This window comes from Haemaphysalis longicornis, unplaced genomic scaffold (assembly GCF_048455015.1).
Source record: "Haemaphysalis longicornis isolate Haplotype H1 unplaced genomic scaffold, Haemaphysalis longicornis Haplotype H1 scaffold_5, whole genome shotgun sequence".
NCBI classification, from domain to species: Eukaryota; Metazoa; Arthropoda; class Arachnida; order Ixodida; family Ixodidae; genus Haemaphysalis; species Haemaphysalis longicornis.
The window spans coordinates 160,890,742-160,906,818 of NW_027526385.1; the positions used below are offsets into that span (position 1 = coordinate 160,890,742).

Sequence of the window (16,077 nt, forward strand, 5' to 3'; positions counted from 1 at the left end):
ATGGGTTACATTGTTGCCTACCAAGTTCTAACAATTTCTAACAACCAAATTCTAACAAGTTCTAACCAGGTTCAAACCCATTACTACATCCAAATGATTGCACTACATCCAAATGCGAAAGCGTCAAAAGAATATAAGGGTTTAAAACAATCGATTTTTGCGACGGTGACTTCAATAGCGCCATGTTAGGGTTCTGACGGCCTATATACCCGCCGCGGTGGCTCAGTGGCTAAGGCGTTGCGCTACTGAGCACGAGGTCGCGGGTTCGATTCCCGGCAGCGGCGGCCGCTTATCTGATGGAGGCGAAAAGCAAAAACACCCATGTGTACGGGATTTCGGCGCACGTTAAAGATCCCCAGGTGGTCAAAATTATTCCGGAGCCCTCCACTACAGCGCACCTCATCGCCTGCGTTGCGTCGGCGCGTTAAACCTACCATCAATCAATTAATCTAACGTCCCATCGAACGCCAGACGCGTGCGCGTATAGACGTTTTTGTATTCCCAACTCTCCCGTTCTCACGGAAAGCTTGGAATTAGGTAGTTAATTTCGCCCTGCGCCCGAATGCCGTGAACGGCACATCCCCCGTTCTTTCCAACCTTTCTCCACAGCTTGCCGAGCTGAGACAAAGAGTTTCAGAACAACAGATTGAACGAATTTGGAAACGGGAGCGGTGGCGCGCAGATAACGACGCCCATGCCACCAGCGCCATGCCGGCATACGGATAACGTTAATTCGGTCACACGTACGCTCGAACGGGCCGGCCTTCACCCGCTCAGCGCACGGCCGGCCGCAACGCACATTCGCGGCGAGCCGCCGACCGTGAAAAGCCTGTACGATTGCGAGCGCCGCAAATCACGTAAGGACGCACCCGTGCGATCAGTTAAAAACGGGGGGAGGAAACGTGCCGTAACTTGTAACGCGGCGCACGCACATCTCCGTTAATTCCCGTCGGACCGTCGGAAAAGCATTTCTTTCATGTATTTTGAGGTGTATTTGTTTCAGGCAGGCGAAAAAAGTTGGTCCGGGCCCAACTCTCTCTCCCTCTCTACACACAAACACGCGCACACACACACACACACACACACACACACACACACACACACACATATATATATATATATATATAAAAATATATATATATATATAAAAATATATATATATATATATAAAAAATATATATATATATATATATATATATATATATATATATATATATATATATATATATATATATATATATATATATATATATATATATATATATATAGCTGCCCTGTTAACTCGATCAGCGTACAGAAGCGGAGAGATTGAGCGAGCGGCCCACTGTGCCCGGCCAAGCGCGGAAAAAAGATGCACCGCACGAGGGAGGAGGCAACGAAAATGTGTCAGGCATGGTTGAACAGCGGCTATTGAGAGTGCGCACACAATGCGGATGCTGCGTACAATGTATACCAGTGCTACCGGCATGGTGCGCGCAGGGTACCGCTTCCAACGCTTCGGTATGCGACGTATCGTCTGTTTGTCATTTAGGACTGCCCGAAACTTCTCCACAGCAGCTTCGTAGTCTTATTCCATAGAACGTCTATTGCCACTGCAGTCCTGAATTGCCCCCGTACTACTAAGAAAAATTCTGAATGGCATATAAAAGAGTCCCCTAGACAGAATTACTGATTGATTGATTGATTGATTGATTGATTGATTGATTGATTGATTGATTGATTGATTGATTGATTTGATTGTGGGGTTCAGCGAGCCGACGCAATGCAGGCGATGAGCGCGCCATAGTGGAGGGCTCCGGATTAATTTTGACCACCTGGGGATCTTTAACGCGCGCCGAAACCTCGAATACATGGGCGTTTTTGCTTTTCGCCTCCATCAGAAAAGCGGCCGCCGCGGCCGGGAATCGAACCCGCGTCCTGGGGCTCAGCGCCAACAGGCAGATTTGCTGTCACGGTGTTGTCTGCAAATGCTCCCATAGCGCGATGCAAACACATGTCAAGTGTGTATACAGCGGGAAGGACGTACGAAATCGGTGTTCTTACACTGTTCGATTGGGCATTGGGCGATCTACAAGAATTTCCGGTTCCGGCTTAGAACAATCGGGAACCTTCCAGAGCGTACCATCATAGTTCAAGTGTTGCCTGAAAACATTGATAAAACTCGATCTGTTTCCGTAGCTACATCTGTTAGGAACGTTTTGAGACGCGTGCGCGGGAGTTTGAGAGCTTCGAAAGGTAGTCATGATCACACCACGGTGAGTATATGTGGTCTCTCCTGATCGAACATGCAAGCGGACATTCGCGTCCCGGCGGTTGTTTTATTATGGTTAACAATCCAACTTTCCCGGTATGCGATAAATAGCAGGATATTATTATCTTAGAACCAGAACGGGGAAAACTAACAGCTTCGTTTTATTTTAAAATAGTGGACGTTTATATCTTCCCCAACTTCATCCCGGCCGCGAAGGATATTGGTTTCAAGAATTTCGAATTTCCCGCTATACAACGTCAGCAGCGACATTACCTAGGAGGCATAAAAAAGGAAATAAATAGCCTGTTAACTGCACGCTCGGATTCCAGCGGTCCGTTAAAAGGGAAGCGAAAGCGCCACGCACAATATTCCCCTGCAACCTCCAATAGCAAAAATTTTCTATTGCATATTCTATTCTGTTTTCTATTTTACAATTTTCTATAACCTATTTTCCTATTTTTCTCGCTTACTAGTCTCAAGTTCCGTTAAAATTAGCACGATTGTTATCCTGACGTGACAGTCTTTGAAATCAACCAAACTATATAGGTAGCCACCTTAACCAGGACATGCAGCATCAGGTGAGAACCAGACGCCTAAGATTTATCAAGTGGAAATGATAACTTACCACGCACGTGCCGTGTGGCTGGGACTACTACGTTTAATGGCACCTTCTGCCTCCGTGGCAGTTAATGAGCGCTTCAAAAACCTGTTTTCTGCGAGCTAGAGGTCAATATTTAGTCAATTTCACCGCAGCAAGCAGTGAAATTTTGTTGTCTATGCCTTTCATTACAGAGTCTACCGGCCGTAATGTGAGGGGTTTGGGCTGGTTAATTCATCGTTTATAGGAAATCCTGCGCTGAAATTGACGTAAAAAGACGGAGGACGAACGAGGTGAAAGGATGACACACGGAACGAAACCAACTTCGTTGTGTCTTTCGTTCTATTCACCACCGTCGCTGTGTGAAAATCCAGGGGCCCAGTTCCTTCTAACTGCAGCAGCAATTTTCACAGAGCACTTAAATGATACGTCCAGTGGTCCGGTAGCCTCACTAATAAGGGCCAGTTGGTCACCCGGTGAACAGAACTCCAAACATGCATCCCATGAGAAAAATGAAGTGGCCATACACGCCGAGTTTCTAACTTGACACTCAATGAACCTCTTGCAAAAGCTAATTTCCTAAGGTTTCTTGCTCATGTGGAAGATTACTTCGTTTCTCGAAGCGACAAGTATTCCATATTTGGAGGGGAAGGGAAGTGGCGAGAGGGCGAAAAAAATAGCAGTGGCTTAGCTTTGCTATGCCAGGATATACGTAGCGTGAGCTAAGGTTCAGGTGGTTATTCTTAGCTTTCCTGGTTGTATAGGATTAGCTTGATTATTGTTCTTACTGCTGCTTCAATGACACACACACACACGGTATACGCATCATGCGACACGTGTATATTTATCAAGCGGCTCCGGCGCAGCGTCACCAATCGCCCCAGAGCAAAGCTGGTTCCACAGGCTCACGCCGGTGTCCCCTCGCAGGATCATCAAGTGGACCGGGCCGCCACGTGCGGAACGGAGGTCGGCGAAGACGCTGGGCACGTGGGGTGTGTGATAGACGCCGGGCAGCGAGCAACGTTCTGTGCGCTGTTTGACGTCACTGCTCCTCGCGCATGCGCAGCACGGCTCTCCACGAGCCACGCGAAACGGCTCAACCTCGGCCAGTGTAGCTCACGCTACAAAACGTGCGTGCCGTGTTGAAGGTGGGTAGAAAGAACAAAGTAAGGGTAACTTTACCCTTGTTGCGACAGGACGGACGAAAATAAAGTTAGCACCCCTTGGCCCCCTGCGGTCGTTGAAATAATGGCTGCCTTGACACGATGACAGAGGAGTACGCCTGCCTATCACGAGCGCTTGTTAAAATACCCAGTCCCGTAAAGGACAAATGGACACTTCATACCCAGTTGCAAGAGTCACGAGGTTTCGGTAGAGAATATTTCCCGGAACAGAACGGTTCGTTTCAGACAGGCGACTTGCCGGACAGCAAGTTGGGCCATTAGTTGTAAATAATTTGCAATTACGACTGCTCGACATTTTATCCCATGAATTCGTTCAATTAGGCGCACAGTGCAGACACTCCGAATTATCGCGCAGCCACGATTCAACCTTTGTAAAAGCTAGTTACTGTCCCCCGCTGTGCAGGAGGCATTTGACTCTCGATTTCTGCACGTGGAGTAGCCACCGTACCACTGCTTCGCAAATGCTTGAAAACAGCTCAGATTAAAGGCATTTCCAGCAGACTATAACCGTGAGTCTCTTAATTAAGTCTCTGGGTTTATTTTTGGCCAACGCACGGCAACAATGCACCTTTTTCCAGTAGCGTAGCCCTCTTGCGGCGGCCACCCAAACCATACTTGGGGGTTTATAGAGGAAAACGCCCCCTTTTTTCCGCCTGCCCTGCGCAGTTGAGGAAGCCGTCCCAGGTGCCACGCATGGTTTTCGTGGGAGAGAAATTTTTTGATGGCAGCTGTAGCGACTACCTGTCGATCGTTTTCAGGGCTCAGGAAACGGAGAAGCACTTAGCTGTATCGCCGTTCGCAACTGGGTAATACAATACGGCGTCGTTTTGTTTACATTTTCCCCCAAGAATGGCGGATCGGTCGCTGGAAGCGAGAGTAGTGCATGCGCAGAGCGTTACTGGAAAAACGTTCGTTCTATAAAACGACCTCCAAAAAACCTCGGTAAAACAAGCGAGAAAGCAGATTTTATTGTATGGCGTAAGGTGCAAGTTACCAGGAACATTACGCGAAAAATGGGAAAGAAAGGACAGAATTCCAAAATAGGGGCACTCAAGGCACGTCGTAACGAGCTCAGAAAATATAACTAATAAAGGAAGGCAATTGTAATTACCCTTGTAGCGCCTCTTATATTATGTGGCAAGTTTGGACACCGGACCGGTTTTTTTATCAATTCATCCTCAAATAGCACAGTGAAACCTACTAGCTGTACAGAACCAGAAAAGTGATAGGACGAGCGCACCTCACGTGTTTTTACTGTGCTCTTTTTTGCTGTTTATTTTCAGCGCCCAATAACTTTTGCAGCACGAAAAACCGGCTGGTTTAGCTTTCCGCTTTAAATCCTCCCAAACGGCATTAGTCTTGTGTGTGGCTGAAGAGTGGAAATATTGTCAAGAACCAGTAATTGCAAATAACTAGAAAGACACAACGAAAGTAAATGAGAAAGATAGGTGAACAACGCGGAGTTCAAGGACCTCGCAGAAGGTGCAGTGGATTACAAACACTGCCGCAATTACTGGCGCACTTAAATTCGCCTTTGTAACGAAAGACCCAAGGGCCCACACGCCGTTACACCGAAACGTCCGAGCATCCAAAGTTTGGCACATCGAAAAGACTGCACCGACACGCAAGCTACCCAAAAGCACTGTACATAAAATACCGGAGCCAAAGTTGTTCCTAAGCAAAGGAACAGGATGCGTTTGAACGTCACACACCCATTGTATGCGTCCGCGATCACCAGCATTTCATGGTTCACACTCACACGTAATTGCCTCTGCAGTTTGATTCCGAAAGTTCTGGAGTCGAAAAAACACACGCTCCAACTTTCCCACTCCACTTGGAGATGTGGCCTTAAACGGCGCTCGGCACCAAACATCAGAAGATACGGCTAAGTAACAAAACTTGCGTTTTAGCATCAAGGAGCTGGATTTTTGCAGGAGATGTTTGACGCTTTTACAAACTACAACGTGTTTATGGACCACACTAGCCACAGTTCTTACTGTGGCTGACGTGACAGCCAGGAGGCTCTGTTGCTTTGGAGTCCTGGTGAAGCAAAATGTGCCCAATCGATAACGTTCCTCATTATGCCATTCCCTGTGAGAGCGACGTTTTTTCATACAAGCTCCCCTGGCAACTCGAGCGCGCGACCTTCACATGTGCTCGCATTTTTGCACTCTTTCATGGGAGTCTCGATTCCAGCTTTTCAAATATGTCCCATTACCTGACTTCAATAAGTGGGGCGCGGAACATAATTTGAACACTTCCAGATTAGTGTTCACGCGCTTAAAAGTATGGCATGGCCTTATTACGCTCCTAAAAAGAAAACCGGTTTATGTAACTAAAATAACACATTGTCGTCTCCTGTGTACCTGTTCTCGACACTTGCACACCTGAAAGAGAATACTGATCCTGCCGCTCAGTGATGGAAAACCGCGGCTCGCACTACAAGTTGCGATACTCGCCGCATTGGACACGTGCCCAGAGATTCACCACAAAATCAAACACCGGGTTGCCTCCGGACGCACCTAGGGTTAATCCGGGACTAACAACGGAAGAAGCCCGGTGCACTTCTGCGCGGAAAGCGCCACGCGTTCCGCAGTTTGCGTAAACACTTTCTTCGCAACGGCTGTAAAGCAAAACGGGGACAGGGGGAGAGTGAGAGAGAATGGCGTGGGCGTCGCGGTGTAACTCACCCTGCAGTTTGCGCTCCGTTTCCCAAAACTTCTGCAACTCGGCGAAGTACTTGTCCAGTATGAACACCTTGGACAAGCCTAACGTTGCCATGACGACGGGCACCGCCGAACAGACGTCGAACAGGCGTCAAGACGGCGCGACACAGCGACACCGACGCGCAGGCACCGAGGACTGGCGGAAGGGCGCGAACCGACACTGACACCGGACCCTACAACACCGGGAACCACCGACGATCCACGCACAACACGCTCCACCGAGGCGGGTACGGCGACAGCAGCGGACGGGGCACCAAGAAAGCACCGGCAAGCACGCGGGCACTCGTCGGTTGCCACCCGGCGGCAAAATCCACTGGCGACGGCACCACGGCCGGTCGTCGACGAACACTGACGTGAACCGAAGTGCCCACCGGTGCGACGCTGGAAACGGTAGCGCAAGTCGCGGCTAGGCTGACCAACCACCGAGAAGTGCGCTGGGAAGACTAGCCCTGGGCGGCCATCTCTGCGCTGCTGCGCCGTGTCCGGACCTGGGGCGGGTTCGGACGGCGGCATGCTCCCCGTCCAACGGGGGAGAACTCATTCACGATGCTCGCTAGGCACCTTCCGCGTGTATTCCTCCCTCGGCAGCGTTTGGGCCACGAGCAGCGAAGATCCGTCGCCGTGCGCGAGCGAACAACACAGCAGCAGCAGCAGCAGTCCCGAAAACCGACGCGGTGCAGCGGCGGCGGGCAAGATTTCAGCGGGGCCCGTTCGAACAAGCCGTGCTCTCAAGTTGCCGCCAGCGGCACAGCTTGGGCAGGCTGGGAGAGGGGGAAGGCAGGCTCCGCTGGCGGCTGCCCTGTCTAGCCGGGAGGCCGGTCGCCGGCAGAACTTGCAGGACGGCTCTCGCCTCCTCGCCTTCCCTGGGTAGGCTCTCGGAGAAACAAACGGCCAGAAAAGGGACGACTGCAGCCGACGCCGAACGAAATGCGCATTGGCCGGAGGGAAAGGAGGGGGGCTGCGGGGGGATGATGACGGCGCAGGGCGGCAAGAGCCGTCGGCCAGAGGGGGCCGGGGGGAGGGGGGGGGTGCTGTGCAGTAGGTACATACGCGGCGTTGCCGCTGCAAGGCGGCTACCGCTGCCTTCGGGGAACCGGGAGAAGAGAGATGCGGCTCCCTGCCACTGCCTCTTCGCCTGCTGCCGGAAGAAAAAGAAGCCGGTCCCCCCTCGCAGGGGGGAGGGAGCCCCGGGGGGCACCGGTGGCTAGGCCGCGGCAGCGTGGGCGAGTCGGGGGGAGAAGATGGTGGGGCTCCTCTGCCTGCCCTCTTTCCCCCCGGCCCCAACAACCGCGCGTTTCGGCGGAGATGACAGTTCTCCTGCCGCCGCTCCGAGGCAGAAAACGGCGGCGGCGGCGGCCAGCGCCCCTGTAGCACGGACGTCTTCTCTTGGCATTCATCGCCCTCCCTCCCCCCTTCCCCGCTTTTTCGTGGTGGTGGCCCCCCGAGGAGGCTGAGCTGCTGCAAGATGAAGCCCCATCGCTGTGGCATGGCCTCAGGGGGGCCGCAAGAATGCGCTTTCGCGGGGCCACTGCCGCCGCGCAGGTGTCTTGCCCTTGCAGCCAAGGGCTCTGCTGCTGCGGCCGAGCGTAACAGTTTCGCCCCGAGCTGTCGCCACCGCATGGTGGTGCGCAGAGGCGAAGCAGCGTGGTCGCACCATTCAAGGATTTGCGCAGCATGTGTACTAAGTACAACATCTATTCGCATCTGAAGCAGTATCTGAAGTAGTTAACCCGACATTATGCAGGGCTGACCTCTTTGGTCTCATTAAAGAATGTTCTCTCTCACTATCTCCATTCTCAACTTACAAATCTCCGAGTAACGGCAATAATTTATTGAACGAAAGCATCGGATTCTGACGTTTTGGATCCAATGGAAGGTATCTACGAAACGACATTTCTAAATGATTAAAGCGTGACTGGAATGTCATACGTATTTATGTGTGTGTGCGGCTCTCGGTGTCTTTTGCCAGCGAAGGTGCCTTCTGCAAGTTATTTTTATCCCACCCTGCTAAGATCTTATGCCAATATCGCAGTTTTAACGAATAGAATAAATAAACCACTGTGATCATCCTCGTCACGATAGAAGAGCGGCGCCTGACCACGTTCTTGATTCCATTCTCCAGGTTATTGATGAACGTGATTGGGACTTTGCTCTTTGTCGTAACAGAAAGACGCAGAAGCCACGCGCATACCAAGTTCTTTCACAAACTAAAATAAAAAAAAATTAAAGCCGTTCCACTCAACATGAAAGCTATGAGAAGTGCAGATCGGCGATTCGCCATAATACGTGGGCTGTAGCGCCATTATCCGCTCACTGCTACCACCCGTTATGCTCTTCGCCGCCCTGCCTCACTCCTCTCCTGATGAATGCAACGGGGGTTTGTTCAACGCATTTCAAATTTCCCGCCTTCGCGGTGCTTGATAGAGCGGGAGTTCTTTTTTGTGCTTGCTTTTTATTTCGCACGCGCCGGTGCTTTACTGCGCAATTTAAAACACGCCATTTTTTTCTTTCACTGCCACTTTTTCCCGCTTTCTATCGTAAAAACCACCCAAACGAGCGTTCCTAAATAAATGAACGTGGGGGCTGCCGGTTAATTACATGTATTTTGCCTCAATTGCACCTGCAGTTTTATTTGCGCTAAACAGCGGGGGGTTGTATGACAAGCGCCAGCGGTTCACGAGTTTCGAGCGGTTATGACAGCAAAAACCGCTTGTTTTCCGTAGCTTCTGTGAAACGCCATGACGACGGTACGCCGTGGGGACAAGGCGAGCCCCTAAAGTGCTCTGCAATACAGAGCTGATTGTCGCTATTAACAAATGTGTTAGTGCGGCTGCGTGTTGTGAGCCGACTTGTGGATGCTACTTAAATACCGATGGCGATGATGATGTTGCTCATTAGCTGTATTAAAGAGGACTGGCTTTGCCACAATTCTAATGTGAGTCAAGGTCCCGTTTTTTTTTTTTTTCTGTTGCTAACGTATGCGGGGTCCTGATTTGCCTCGTCATTCCGCCCCTGGACAGATTAGGGCGATTCCCCTATTGAACAAAGGCGTTCGTCCGTCCCTACCGAATACTCCCATATTACGTCTCCACCCGAAGTGGTCCTCCGAGCAAGTCGTGATCCTTCAGCCCGAGTTTCTCGTCTCGCAATACTGCACACGTAGCATCAAGCGAAGCGGGTGATTGTCCTGACCATACACACCTAGACTGAATTGTGTAGGTCGCGGCATCAACTGTCATCATTCCAAGACCAGTTACAGTGCTCCTCTATCAATTAACACCATCGGAAAGTAATTATTTGTCAAGGTAAACGAACAGGACGTCTAAGCCAAGTTTGCTTACTAGTTTCTCTGGCTTTTCCGCTTAATATGCTACCGCCTATTTAACCTTGACGTAAGCAACGAGCTCCAGTTGGCGAAGAATAGCCAGCTGGTGGCAGAAGGATGAACTTCCGCTAGTTTAGAAACTGATTCAGTGAACACTGGCTTACATACTCCCTCCCTCCGTTTTCCCCGTGACAGCCCACGGAGGTTTGCGTGCAATTAAGTTTCCGCTCACTGCTGTCAACTCTTCTCTTGTTCCTTTAATCCGGTGCGCCGATAAGCCGCCCGAGTGCCGCCTTGAACGCGAACAGCTCTAAATTGTCGCCATTTGCTTTGCATTCATTTTCTAAAGCACAAGCGACCTACGGACAGTCTTTTCGTCTTTCTCAGCGATGCGGCTGCAGTACGCAGAAGGAAATAAACGGGGTCCTCGGTAAGGAAGACATGATGCGCGTCCTTTGGAGTAAGAGATATACCGTATTTACGCGATTCTAAGCACCCCCTTTTTCCAAGATCGTGATGCCCAAAGTGATGGGAATGCTTAGATTAGAAAAGCCTAAATTACACCCTCCCCCTACCCGCCCCCCCCCCCCCCCCCCCCCCGCCCGTTCCCGCCACTTTTTTCGCTGCTGTATCTCGACAAGACGGCCGCAAGAAATAACGTTTTATTTCGCAAAAAAAAGCCCAAACAAAGAACCCACCGCTTATGTGTGGCATTGAATCGCTCCCTGTAATATTCGAGTTCATTTTGCCGCTTGGGCCGCTGCTGTCCGTATTTCCCAACAGATCACCTTCCGTTCCGTTGAAGCGGTTTGTAATTGAAAACTATATAATTACTTGGCCATAACGTCAAATCGTTCCCGCTTACACGCGTCTGAAATCCACCTGTCGGTGGTTTTTTAGAGCAGGGGGTGCTTACATTCCCAAGCAAATTTTTTCTCGAATTTTTTTCGCGAGAGTAGGGGACGGTGCTTCGAATCAGGGGGAGCTTAGAACAGCGAAAATACGGTAGATTCCTTTCTTCTCATCCCACTGCGCGGGACCGAGTGACGTAAGGTCCCGCAGTGATTAACAGTTCTAATCATGCAAGGATACAAGAGAATTTTAGCTATACCATCGCTAAAATTCGAAGCGAATAAAAATGAGGGGACCGTGAGTTTGGTTTAGGAGAGTCAACAACGTAACGAGGTTTTGTAGTGTGACTGAGGGGGCATGCTTCTGGGGTATACACTAGGCGAGGGTTTATCCGGCTTTTTGTACCGCGCCTCTGTTTCTGGGGTGATGTCCTGCACATCGTTCAAAAGGTCACTTACATCGTCTTGATACTTTGCTTTTAAGAGTCTGACGGGACCCGCCACTTCCTAGGAGAGCGTACGTAGATATATACGCCTCGAGCGCGGCCTGTAGGGGCGCCACTGAAATCCCCCTACCGGCCCGTTTCAAAAGCAGCCGCGGGAGTCCCCGGCCCGCTCCCCACTGTCACAGGTGCTTTCGGGGCCCGTTAACGACTGAGATTTACCGTCTGTAGGGGCTTTTTATACATATTTATGTGGAGCAGTCACTCTGTTCGCAAACTTGGCACATTTACGAGAGTGTAAATGTGTCTGACGGGATCTTAGTGTGGTGCATTCGGTATGTACAAGCGCCAGGTGTGCATCACAGGTCGGCGTCGCAAAACCGTGATATGCATATGGGGATGAATTTGATTCTACTGTCCTGAAATTTACGAACAGTGTCTCCGTACGCATAGTTTCCTCAAACGGTGATGCTATGGCTATACACTACGATGTAAATCAGTTTTGTGCGCTATATAACCTAACGAAGCACCTATAACCTGACAGCACGCCAGTTATGCTTGCCAATATCATACCTGAGGTATTGATCACTACCCTAGACATACAATTCACGAACATTCTACGAAATAAGTACGATGGATAATCTTAAATTTTACCCGGGATGAGCGCACGACAAAAAATTAATGCTGGGTCGTCTTGTCGTGAGCTGAGCGCCCGCAACATTGATATATGCTTCATATATCCTCCGCTAGCAGCGCTGAGAAGGGCTTCTAGAGTAATGCGCGTCCGCGACTGAACGTTTCTTCGAAGCATAGTCATATGACCCGGGAGCCTGCAGAATCTAGCACAAACGGAAATCAGAGGGCCTTATCAGATATCCCGCTCTTCTAACGGTACCTTTTATCAGTTGTGAACTTGTATACGTCAAAAATGCGTCCGCCGAGTGATCAGCTGTTCGTTGAAGTCTGAAAACTGGAGTAAGGTGGACGCGTAGCATCTGTGTGTGATAACTAAAACGTTCATTCCTTGATTTCGCTCGGCATTGGTACACAACTATAGTTAAGGGTCCCCCTCTTCCCCCCCTCCCCTCCCCATGTCTCGCGAAATAGTAGTGCACTTCGCACACTAGTTGTTCTCGTGAGTTCTATCCAGCTTAAGTTTAAACGAAAGCCTTTAGTATTTAAGAAGCCGCACTGAGTTTTTTTTCATTTCCGTACGAGCTATTCTGTTCCGTCCGGACTTGCAGACCATTTATTTTTCCGTCGTTTAATTAACTTTTCTTGGTTCCTGCTATAAGGCATGCAAGAGTGCACATCTTTCACGACGCACAGCCTTGGAATATGCTTAACATTTTCGCGTGGCTTATATTCTTATAAAAGGCACAAGTTATTATCAGGTATTGGGTAATCACATTCCCCGAAATATATTTTTCTACTACGTATATATTTGAAACGAGGCCGCAATCGTTGCCCGCGCTGCAAAACGAAACACACCTCCCACTGTGCCAATATAAGGCCTAAACGGAGCGACAATAGAATTCACTTGTGCCGCACGTATTCGGAGGTGACAGCGGTGGTATGCTGCGGCCGACGCCGACGCCCCTAACAGCGGCCAAGAAGGGCCAGAACCGCGTTCCCGGATAGCTATTGTTGGCGTTTGAGCGCCCTACCAAGACACAGCGGCTTTTGAGGTGCCCTAAACGTACTATTTACTTACAGACGTCCCCATAAGTTTTTTAGGGCGCGGAAGGGCAAAAAGAAGCGAAAGAGAACCAAAACACTGCATGAGCCCCTATCAGCCGCGCAGCGCTAATCCTGTCGACGCCGCCGAGAAGCGGCGGCAGGCGGCGTAGCGATCACAAAGCTCGAGGCGTATACCCTGATCGCAAGAGGCCCTGCAGGCGACCACACCAGCGGCATCCAGGAGACCAACAAACGGCAGCTACGTGTTGCCAGACCCCTCAGGCACAATGAACTTGATTGCGACCTGGACTTTAGTCTATCCATCAATAAATCCCCCTTTCCCCCCTGTCGATGATGCCCGGCTGCGTTGTCTTCACTCTTGTCCTTCTCTTTTCTGCCCCCGACTTTAGTACTTCCTTGATGGAGACATCATCGTCCATCCTCGTTAGCGTCCGAAGCGGCTCCATCTTGTTTTCCGGACTTCGCCTTAAACGTCGTCGACTTTCAGTGTCCCTAGGATGCGGTCGTTCGAATCTTCATTTCTTTTCATGCCACTCCGCACCTGACCTCAGCTATGCTGTCTGTACGCTTGGGCCTTCTTCATTCTTTAAGGGTCGGAATTCTTCAGAATGAGCGTTTCAGTCGCGCACATGACCGTTAGCATTAGCGCATATATCCTAGACATACGGCATTTCGGCTTGGTCAAAATGTTTTCCTTTAATTCCCCTGAAACCCGTACCAAAGTTTTCTATGCGGCTTAACTTGCGTGGGCAACTTTTATTGAGTATGCACGAGCGAGGTAAAATTGTGATGGAGTGGCTGTGATTTTCGGCGTACGTGGGCACAGCACGCTCCCTCAGCAGACATTTCCGGAAGGCGATTTTTAATTTATTGTTTGCGAGTTTAAAGTTCGGAACGATTCACTCAAACGCCGTAAAAGATGCTAGCTTTCACGACCTTGCGAAGTTCATGCTCTTTTTTCAGCAAAACATGCTATTGATCAGGGTAATCTGTTTGTGACTGCTCTGATCCACCTTTCTGCAGTATATATAGAAAGCTCGGATGCGAATCTGCGGACGACGGCGGATTGAGTGGCCGTTGACGTTGACGGTGATGAAGGAACGATAGTCGTCTCTTTTTGTTTTGTTTTTCGCGACACGGTTTACGACAACGGTGTATTCTCACTAGCGGAACAACATTCCAGACCGGAAAATTGAGCATAGGCTTGAAGAATGTCCAAACAGCCCAGAAGGGTACGTGCCTGAGTCCGAGGGCTGCCACGAAATCTCAAGACACTGAACGCGTCGGCATGGATGGGGTTGCAGAGGTCAAAGAAGATAAGATTATTGTTTTGTTGTTCGTTATTATTACGCGCGTTTACTACTGTATAGTGTGTATTTTTTCTCTATATCACATTGTACTCTGTAACTGAGTATTTGTTGCCCCCCCTTAATAATGCCCTCGTGCCTTTAAGAATGCAATAAATGAAACGGAGATAATTTTAGGGCAGGTTTTTCTTGCTCAGATTAAACATTAGATGCCGCTATAGGGCGTACAGCAGCACAAAGCAAATATGAGGGTCACAGTTACCATAGTTGTAGCGGCCAATGATGCCATGAAATGCGGGTGGCAGTCTGTAACACACATAGTTGAAGACAACCGGGGCGGGCTCTGTTTCTTGAAGATTTTGAAGGGTGGCCTTATAAACGAGGTTATGGAAAGACTGTGATATCTATTCGGAACCCCAAGTTTGTGGCATCGTCTGGCAACATTGTGCGAAACAACCAAGATGTTCGGGGGATGTGGGTTTGCAGCCCGTATTTCCCTCGCTGCCGCGTTGAGGATTTTTTAGCGTAAGCTACACTGGCCGAGGTTTAGCGGTTCCGGGTGTGCCGTGAAGGGACGTTCTGCGCAAGCGCGAGAAGCATTGGATGGGTTTGGATCGGATCGGCTTGGATTGGCTTGGATTGAATTGGATTGGCTTGGATTTCATTTGATTTGGATTGGATTGGATTGGATTAAATTGGATTGTGTTGGATTGAAATCCAATCCAATTGGAGTACGGGTGCTGAACCTTAGCTCACGCTACGTATATCCTGGCATAGCCGAGCTAAGCCAGTGCTAATTTTTTTCGTTGCCTAATCACGGTATCTCATCATAATAGCTTTATCGCATGCACTTTTGCACTTTGCCTCGATTAAACATTGAAGCACCTGGAACGGTAAGGACCACCCGAGCTAATGCACCGAAATTGCCGCGCTTGGTGGGAGCGGACAGCGTCCAGACAGCGTGCGGTATTTTAGATTGCTTTTCCACTAAGCCTGTGACTGAGATACTGAACTTGCGCAAGACGGCTGTCTGAAAGGGTTAATCACGTTCGTGCAGCGCTAGTACACTGAATCAGGTAAGTTTATCAGTGGTTTCAACAATTCACCATGTTTAAAAACGGGCTGCGAAGGCGCTTTGTTGCGGTGCTACAAATGACAACTGAGTGAGAATGTATGCAGACGTACAAACGCCCTGAAATGAACAGCTCGCACGTAATAAACGAAATGTGGTGGTCAGTTTTCTCGCCGCATTCGTTTTGATGCGTAGTATTTTTTTTTGCCGAATACACCCGGAATACACCCCGTGTAACGACGAGAATTTGCATAAAAGGGTGCCGTTGGTGCATGTGACATATCTGATCATTAAGATATAGCGTTAAAATAACGCACATAATCGTTGTAATTGCGTTGGTGGAGGTCATTGGTAGTACGGAATTTTGATAAAGCGAGAGGTAAAAGAAAGAGAAAAAAAGTTTACAAAAATGAGCTTAAGAAATAATTAAATGTGCATTTCATAAACCGCTTCCCACAACGAAGACTGAAATAAAAAAGAGACTTGAAGAGAATGACGAAAACAGGCATAAAGTGCAGCGAAAACGAAGCCTTCACAATGCCTTGATAAAAAATACTTAACTGGCAAAGTTTACGCAGTTAACCGTAATAATAGCGCGAAATTGCATAATTCAAAACGG

General features: G+C 49.4%; 1 protein-coding gene across 1 annotated transcript in view; it reads right to left on the bottom strand.

Moving 5' to 3' along the window:
* The window catches only part of Dachs (unconventional myosin-IXb-like dachs), a 158,235-nt gene extending 150,737 nt beyond the window's left edge, over nt 1-7,498 (bottom strand). Inside the window, exon 1 of the mRNA XM_077671270.1 lies at nt 6,724-7,498. Within this exon, the coding sequence (XP_077527396.1) occupies nt 6,724-6,814 (91 nt within the window). The 5' untranslated portion in view covers nt 6,815-7,498. The remainder of the gene's footprint in view (nt 1-6,723) is intronic.
* Nucleotides 7,499-16,077: the final 8,579 nt, after the last annotated feature.